The 9,262-nt window shown below is 40.0% G+C and overlaps 1 protein-coding gene across 3 annotated transcripts in view; it reads left to right on the forward strand.

Moving 5' to 3' along the window:
* PLEKHB2 (pleckstrin homology domain containing B2) overlaps window positions 1-8,990 on the forward strand; it is a 49,866-nt gene extending 40,876 nt beyond the window's left edge. For all 3 annotated transcript variants that reach the window (XM_041739704.1, XM_041739705.1, XM_041739706.1), the window contains 2 exons: window positions 1,023-1,128; window positions 6,239-8,990. In XM_041739704.1, coding sequence (XP_041595638.1) covers window positions 1,023-1,128; window positions 6,239-6,375 — 243 coding nt within the window. In that variant the 3' untranslated portion in view covers window positions 6,376-8,990. The remainder of the gene's footprint in view (window positions 1-1,022; window positions 1,129-6,238) is intronic.
* Window positions 8,991-9,262: the final 272 nt, after the last annotated feature.

Genomic DNA, 9,262 nt, shown 5'->3' on the forward strand with positions numbered 1-9,262 from the left:
TGTCCAGTTTTTCAAACATTTATTGAAGAGACTGTCCTTTCCCTATAGTGTATTCTTGGCTCCTTTATCATAGATTAATTGGCCATGTGTGTGTGGGTTTGTTTCTGGGCTCTCTGTTTTTTCCCATTGATCTGTGTGTTTGTATTTATATCAATATCATACAGTTACTACTGTGGCTTTGTCGTATAATTTGAAATTTGGGAGTGGATGCTTCCTGCTTTGTTGCTTTTTTCCTTAAGATTGCTTTGTCTTTTGGGGGTTTGCTTTGGCTATTGGGATCTTTTGTGGTTCCACAAAAATTGTATAACTGTTCTGTTTCTGGGGAAAAATGCCATTGGAATTCTGATAGTGATTCCATTGAACCTATAGATTGCCTTGGATAGTTTTGACCTTTTAACTACTCTTATAATCCATGGGCACAGAATACTTTTTCATTTATTTGTGTTTCCTTCAGTTTTTTTTTTTTTTTTTCCTTCAGTGTCTTGTGGCTTTCAGCGTACAGGTCTTTCACTTCTTCGGTTAAATTTATTTCTAGGGTTTTGTTGTTGTTGTTTTTGATTAATCATAAATGGAGTTGTTTCTTAATTTGTCATTCTGATAGTTAGGAGAAAAGAAACAGTAGATTCATATATATTGACTTTGTATCCTGTAACTGTACTGAATTCCTTTTTTTAGTTTATTTTTTTTTTTGTAGTTTCTTGGTTTTCTTTCATCTGCAAATAGTGACAGTTTTACTTCCTTCCCAATTTATTTGCCTTTCATTTCTTTTTCTTGCCTGATTGCTCTGGCCAGGACTTTATGATGTTGAATAAAAATGGTAAGAGTGGGCATCTCTTTTTCCTGATCTCAGAGGAAAGCTTTTAACTTTTCACTGCTGAATATGATGTCAGCTGTGGGCTTGTCATCTATGGCCTTTATTATGTTAAGGTACATTCCGTCCCCACCCACTTTGTTGAGAATTTTTATTACAAATTGATGCTGAATTTCAAAATTTTATTTCTGATGGGCCTATTTCTTTTCAGACATATGGCTGTGGTCCATACAGTGGTGCATACCCACCAGGAACTCAAGTTGTCTATGCTGCAAACGGGCAGGCTTATGCTGTACCCTACCAGTATCCATATGCAGGTAACTCATGCCCACCTTCCATTCCTTAGTTCTCTTCGTTTAGTGGGTAGATCAAGGAGTCCCGAAGGACATGTATTTCTGTTTAAGGATAAGTGAACTATGTTTCTGACTATAGAGCACAAATCATTCTGGTACTATGTTTAAAAAAAAAAAAAAAAAAAACATGTATTTTTACACTCCCTTAGAAAGTTAAAGTAGGCTTTTCAAAACTTCACTATTGTATCTAGATTTGTTCCCGAGGAGAGGATTTATATTTACTGGTATTCACTTATATTAAGAAGCAACCAAACTAAGAGGCCAGTTTTAAGGGTAACATTCTCCTGTTTTTCTCTTCTGGTAACATCCTTCAAAAATTATCACTACTCAGGTGATACTCCCTTTTGCAGGTGAAGTAAAGACTTGGAAGGTACTTGTATTTATTCTGGGCTTTAAAAATTTTTTTTTTATTTTATTATTTATGATAGTCACACAGAGAGAGAGAGAGAGAGAGAGGCAGAGACACAGGCAGAGGGAGAAGCAGGCTCCATGCACCGGGAGCCCGACGTGGGACTCGATCCCGGGTCTCCAGGATCGAGCCCTGGACCAAAGGCAGGCGCTAAACCGCTGCGCCACCCAGGGATCCCTTTTTTAAAAATTTTTTAAATTTTATTTTATTATTTATGTCTGGGCTTTTGATGCACTTCTTTCATTGTTCACCTTACCCGAGAAAGATCATAGATGTGAGTAACTGGCTTGTGTAGGTAGGATAGCTCAAGTCCTGGGTGCACTTTTGGCACTGGGAGGTGTAAGAGAATGCTGGCTATGAGGCTGGGGCCTGCAGTCAGGGTGAGGGGACTGAGAGCCATGTGACTGATGTACTGAAGATCAAGGCCACACCCAGGTGCCTGGAGAGCATAGGAAGTCAGGCAGGGGCAAGTTGCAGTGGACATGGCATGTCAGGTCCACATATAAGAGAATGAGATGGCGAATAGCCTAGAACAAGAACAACAGAGATAGGAAATCTGAGGGGTTTGTGAGCAAATGTAGTGCAGTGGAAGGAGTGGAAGGAGAATCTGTTACCAGAAAGGTTAAGTGGGCACTGATGCTAATGCCAGAGATCACTGGCTCCCGAGTCAAAGTGTCTTTGACCTTCTAATTATTGGTGGTTACTTTGGTTTCTCATACTTCTAGCGCATGAGAGTTTCTCCGCTCATCTGTTCCTGCAGTCTGATGCAGTTCACTCAACTAGCACAGACTATGAGAGATTCTGCTTGCTTGACTTTTTTTCATGTCAAGTTGAAAACCAATAAATGATGATGCTAGAAAATGAAGTATTTGTTAGTCCTGTGATCTTAGCACAACTATTTTTGTGTGAATTACCTTCCTCATATAAAATGAATTTTTCATGTTTGCAATTTTGTATTTTTGCATTTCTTTTCTCATTTTAAAATTGTATATATTTTGTCGTATTCGCTGTTTACTTCCTTTTTTCTTGTTTGCAATCATAGATACTGCTTTAAACATCTCTGATTTTCTTTTTTATTCCTGTTCAATCTTAGGATACATTTTTTATTTGTGCATATTAATATGTCAAAGAGCATAGACACTTACACTTCTTTTGATACATTGAAATGTATAAAAGTTCTCAAACATGTGAAAGTAGACATGACAGTAGTGTCATGAACTGTCATTTGTCCATTATCAGCTTCAGCTACCACATCATGCCTAATTTTATTTCACTTCTATCTCTTTTTCTCTTCTCTGGATTTTTTTTTTTTTTAAGATTTTATTTTATTTATTCATGAGAAACACACACACACAGAGAGAGAGAGAGGCAGAGACACAGGCAGAGTGAGAAGCAGGCTCCATGCAAGGAGCTTGACATGGGATTTGATCCCGGGTCTCCAGGATCATACCCTGGGCTGAAGGCAGGCACTAAACTGCTGAGCCACCCGGGCTGCCCTCTCTGGATTGTTTTGAGGGAAATCTGGACTTTATAACATTTTATCTGACAGTATGACAATAAATCTTTTTTTTTTTTTTTTAAGATTTTATTTATTCATGAGAGACACAGAGTGGAAGAGACATAGGCAGAGGGAGAAGCAGGCTCCCTGAGGGGAGCCTGTTGCAGGACTTAATCCCAGGATCCCAGAATCACTCCCTGAGCCAAAGGCAGATGCTCAACCACTGAGCCACCCAGTTGTCCTGACAATAAATCTTGATACCATTTACCCAATTGATTCTCAGAACAGTGTGCCAGTTTCTGACGCCACTTGGAGTTCATGAAACACTGGTTTCTCAGTCGTCCTGAAAGATAGCTTATTGTTGTTAGCTCTAAAAGTTTTGATAGCTTTGTTACGTCTAAACAGATTGTCAAGTGGTTTTTTTTTTTTTTTAATTTTATTTATTCATGAGAGACAGAGAGAGAGAGAGAGAGAGAGAGAGGCAGAGACACAGGCAGAGGGGGGAAGCAGGCTCCTCCCAAGGAGTCTGATGTGGGACCTGATCCTGGATCCTGGGATCATGCCCTGAGCCAAAGGCAGACGCTCAACCCCTGAGCCACCCAGGCGTCCTGTCAAGTGGTTTTAATTAACTTTTCTGCGATGACTGGTGAAAATAAACATGGTATAATTATTTATAAATTTGATTTCTTTACCCATTTATCTTGGAGTTGGTGATGGGTTTTTAAGCCCTAGACTGACCAAGCCATGAGAGCCAGCCTCTTAATTCAGCTCCCAGACTGGCATAATCTCAGCTGTTTCTTACTGTTTGAAAGAGCACAAGTTTTGTGCAAGTGCTTATAAAGGGAATTTCTGTAAATCAGATTCTGTCTTTATCATTGACTTGCCTTACAGAAAAAGATAACACTCTCATGTGCACCCTCAAGATACTTGCTGTAAAGGGCAGAGTCAAGTAGGTGGGCATTCAACATTAGCATTGTGACCCACTAGTAAGTATCCTTGCTATAGAGGAGCCGAGTTGGTTTGTGGTCATCCCATAGTAGCATTGTGCTGATAACCAGGCAGGAGCTTCTCAGCATTTCTGGATGCTCCAGTGCTTTGCCAGCTTCATGACATACTGTTGTTGCCTTTTGTCCTTTTGTCCATGCATAGAGCAGGTTAAAGGTGCTCTCTCTCTCTCTCTTTAAAAATTTTACTTTAATTTCCACACCCAACGTGGGACTCAAACATAAGGCCCCGAGACCAAGAGTTGCATTCTGTACTGTCTGAGCCGGCAGACACCCCCAAGCCCTTCTCTGTAATATGATTGGAGCCAGTGGTCAGTCAGCCAATGTAAAAAGTACAAAGGGTGCTGTGTGCACACTGTAAGTGTTCTGTTTTTAATTTACCCGCATTAGTGGATGGCTGTTCAGCTGTCTTTTGATGTGGGCTCTAGGTCTTCAAGTTGGCTTCTGTGGTTGGAGTTTTCTGTCTTACAGAGATTGTACTGATGACATTATTGCACTGCAGTTTTCCCTTGGCAAGTACAAATGACAAGTCCAGATTTTCTGATTCTTCTATAATTTACTCAGTTCCTTGCTTTGATAGTAATTTGTAAAGGTTATCTGCCTTTAGTTTTCCCTAAAGTATCTAATTTAGTAATCCTGGGGAAACAATATCTGCCTGTTTCACATTCACATTTTGGCCATTTATGGAAAACTCAGTTAAATTAGGTAATTATAATAAGCACAACTTGGAGATGTCTCCAGCTGACTTGGGTAAGGACTTCACTCCTTGGTAGGAGCAGAGGTGAGCAGGAGCTGCAGGAGAAGGCTCTCCTGGTCATGTGGTATGGGAGTCCCTTGGTGTGACCTTCTGTGGGAAATGCAGATTTAGATTGTCCAAGGGATCTTTTTAATTAAATCAGCTTACAATTTTTTACTGTCCTACATTTCATAGTTACAGTTGCCTAACTGAAAACTTTAAAATTTTAAGGCTGTGAAAGTAAGTTTTTACAGTTCCTTAACTTTGAGATTTAAGCATTGCATAAAAGATTGTTGGTTTCCAGTGCTGTTACCTGTACTTGATCAGCCCATAGGTTTATAATGGTCTCATTCTACTATATAGCTTTGGGGTTTTCTCCTCTCTTCTCCCCCTCCATTATATTTGAGGCATTAGTGGTCCTGAGCTTACAACTGTAGCCCTAGTGCCTGGGTTTTCATGTCTTAACTGCACTTAACCCCTGTGTGCCTCACTTTTCCCCATTGGTAAAATGAGGATAATAGTAAACTCCTTTTACAAGGTTGTGAGGATTAAGTGTCAGTACATGTAAATGCTTGTAGTACTCTAAATGCTTAGAGTGATAAACACTTCTAAATGTTAGCCTTTATTTTGCTGTTGGTTCATATCTGCATGTATACATTACTATTGGATTAGTTTCTAGATCCCTCCCCTAGGGTTGAATTGTTAAGTGAATAGTGGGTCAGGAAGGAAAGTTAACGCTGTTTATATTTGAGTAATTTTAAAGCTGATTAGCTATTAGACAACATAGCTGTGAAGTATAGAACAAATGATACATTCCAGTTGTAAACTTTAATCATGCAAATTAATATTAAACTTGTTTAGTTTGCTTTTTAGAAGTTTTTCTGCTAATATAAGTATTTTCCCCCATAAAGACATGATTAAAAATGAAAAGCAAGTTATATTAGCAGATTTAAGGTTTAATTTAAAAATGGTTTGCATGAATATCACGAAACTAATTAGCTTTTAAATGGGTTTTACATATTTAGCTTTAGGTGCAGATTCTTGGCTCTTGCCTTGTTGCAGCTTTGTGTATCTCCCACGCTGTCCCCCATCTACCTGTCATCATGTGGAAGGCGGACACTGAAGCTTACAGCTTCATTAGGATCCTGCTGTTTGCAGTGGTTGGGGCTTTGGACTTTGGAAAGTTGAGCACCTTGATTTCCTCTTAGTACAGTCTTAGAGACCATTACCTTAGCCTTTGGTGGAGGAGAGCTGAGGAGCACCCACTCAGCCACCCCGCGCCTCTCCAGAGGAAGACAGCACTGAGAGGAGGGACACAGATGTAGGGAGATGTGGCCTCTACCATTTTCAGGATGCGCTGTCTTTCTGAGGGAATGTTGGACTTCACAAATTGCTTCTCACAGGTTCTGCTTTTTACTTTTTTTTAGGACTTTATGGACAACAGCCTGCCAACCAAGTCATCATTCAAGAGCGGTATCGAGACAATGACAGTGATCTGGCACTGGGCATGCTGGCTGGAGCAGCCACGGGCATGGCCTTAGGGTCTCTGTTCTGGGTCTTCTAAAGTCCTTCATATCTGGATTTGCATAGCTTCTGATGCCCTGTGTGCAATACTATAATTTGCAGGGTGTTTCTGTTGGTGATAAATGTTTTTAATAGTTTGAATAGTTCTTTTGAAAGTGGTGACATCATAGTTTAATCCATACACTTACTGTAGAGAAGACTTCTGACTTCTGCTTAGCTAAAACATGAACTTTTTGGGGCACTGGTTCATTCCAGGAGTTTCTTTGTAGAACTCTCTGGAAGATCTTATTTTGAGCACACCTGTTTTGAAAGGCATTTTCTTTTCAGAGTTAGGTGTTAGTGCTTAAGGGACAAGTACTTTACTGTTATGTTAATAGTATGGTGATGTATGAGTGAGTGTTGTGGAAAGGAGTTGATGCAGTTGCAGTTTCTGTTAAACATCAAATTTACAAGCCTTAGATCAGAACTGGGTGCAAGTAACTTCAGGAATCCTGGGCTGTTAAGCTCTCAGGAATTTCCCTGAGGCAGTGGGGTTGATATTCCCACCATCTATAGGGCCAGTGACTGCTCAGGATGATGGGGGAGGGGCAGCCCTCCCTCTTCCCCTTTAAAATAATGCTTCATTTTAGTCTTTGTTTTCTTGGTACTGATCCTTGGAAAATATCTCACATTAGGAATTGACATAAGCCTCAGAGTTTTTTTTTTAGGGCTTTATCCTTTAAAATTTGAAGAAGGCAAAATAATTACAAGTATGTGGAGGTAGATTGACTTTATTCAGAGACATTATGTTTTTAGTGGCTGCTTTGAGTATTTTTGCCACCTCAGACTACTTATAGCTTATTTTTCTACTTGTTGAGAAAGTGCTATTAAAAGAATGGTGAGGAAAATGGAATGAGAGCCATAGGTATGATGTTACTGTGTCAGGCCTCCAGGGATTGCACTGTGTAGAGGATGCTCTTTTCTGTCCTTCTGAAGGCTGTTAAAGAGCAGGTGTCTTGTATTGTGCAGGATTGGGGCACTGTAGCTGTCCCCCAAGCACTGAGGTGCATGGAGCCCTGGTGGTAGCATACTGGGGCTCTTGGGACCATGGCTGTGGGGGAGACTCAGGTTATAGATGGGAAATGAGGCCAAAGGACATGAATGACCTGCTGTTGTCAAGATATTACTCAACCTGACAAGGACACCAGCTTTGTTTTTATTCCTGACTCAGGTGTCATAGAGAAGTGTAAACATTTAATTTTGAGCCCCAGCAATGTGTGAAGCCCTGGAAAACCCCATAATACTGCATTTCCGTTATTTATGTGAATTTATAAAGCCCCTGATTAGTCCATTTTACTGTCCTGCATACTTTAGAAAATGTTAGCACAGTAACAGTGCCTGTCCTCGCACTCTCTTGTGGCCCGTTTCCACAAAATACACTCCTAGTACCACAAATTTTATTTTCATTTTCTGTGGCCAGTTACATACATAACTCATGTGTCTTACTGGTCAACTGACTCCATCTCTGAGCAGATTTAAATAGATCTCCACGTGAAAGCATCTGCCACAAATGACCTTTATGGTGACCACAGGCAGGCCTGGTTTCCTGGACAGTTCTGGTGAACTTATGGCCACTGTAGAGTCTGTATCTAGCTGAAAGGAAGTGCACTTGACTGTCATTTCTTTGGATATTTGATATAGCGGAAAATTGCCAGATGATGTGTGACAACGCCAGTTTTGTTGGTTAAAAATGTTGCTTTTATGATTTTACATCCTACATAGTAAGAATGGCTTTATTCAGATTGTAGTCATTACTAGAGCTGTATGCTTTACTAACAAAATATTAAGCAGTTTTTAATGTTGAATTGGGGTATTAATTTTGAACTTAGAGTTACTGGAACCACACACTATTGAGTTAGGTCACTGAAATGCCCAGGAAGCAGAGTTCCCAACTGACAGAAGGGGAAGATGTGAACTGAAGCTTAGGCATTTGTGTGTGCACCCTGTTGGCCAGCCCGACTGGGCAGACACAGTTGAGCCTGGAAATTCACTGTTGTCAGTGACTTGATGCTGATACGAAATGCACAGTGGTTGTAAAGATGGGCTGAGATACTTCATTTCCCTGGTCCAGCTTCCAAAGATGTTAACTTTGTGATCTCAATTTAGGTAATCCTAAGTAAAAAAGTTAAGAGGTGGAAGCAGCTTGTTCAGGCGTGAGTAGGCATTTCACTGTCATGTACACCTCTATACAATGTACCTGAAAGAAGTTGGCCACTGACCTTGCTCACATGCCAATCTGATCTTTTAATTCCTGGAGTGCACTTCAGAGTCTTCGTAAAGAGAAGGGAGAGACCAGTGGCTGTGTTTCAGGTGATCGTCCTGAAAGAGGCCAGACCAGGACCCCCAGGATGTTTGTACGGTTGAGACAAATGGCCCAAGTATATTTTCTACATTAGTTATGATCCTGTTTCATTTTTCTTTCTCCTTCCAAGTTTATGTAGACACAGGCATGGAATGCAGTTCCATTTTTCACCCCTAGAATTGATCTATTTTCTGATTGCTTCCCTGTCTCTGGTATTCTCTTATGTCCTCAGAACCTGTTTTTTCCCTGTATATGCAAATTGTATCTTTATAGGTGAAAATGTTAATACATTAAATGACTAACCTTAAAGCATATTTCATGGTGACTTGTATTTTTTTAATTTATTTAAACTAAAAAATAAAATCCAGCTTATCCATTTCTCCCACCTCCAATGTCTGACAGCCACTAATCTTTTTTTTTTTTTTTTTTATTTTACAGTAACACACTGTCAGCTATTTCTGCTGCATCATGAGGAATATGAGTGGCACTTACTGAGAATTCCCTAAGTGCTGGGGAATGTGTTACCACATCAGAAAACAGTGACTCGTTAGATTCTTGTATTCACTGTATGACAGGTATCATCCAC

This window comes from Vulpes lagopus, chromosome 24, assembly GCF_018345385.1.
Source record: "Vulpes lagopus strain Blue_001 chromosome 24, ASM1834538v1, whole genome shotgun sequence".
In the NCBI taxonomy this organism is placed as follows: domain Eukaryota; kingdom Metazoa; phylum Chordata; class Mammalia; order Carnivora; family Canidae; genus Vulpes; species Vulpes lagopus.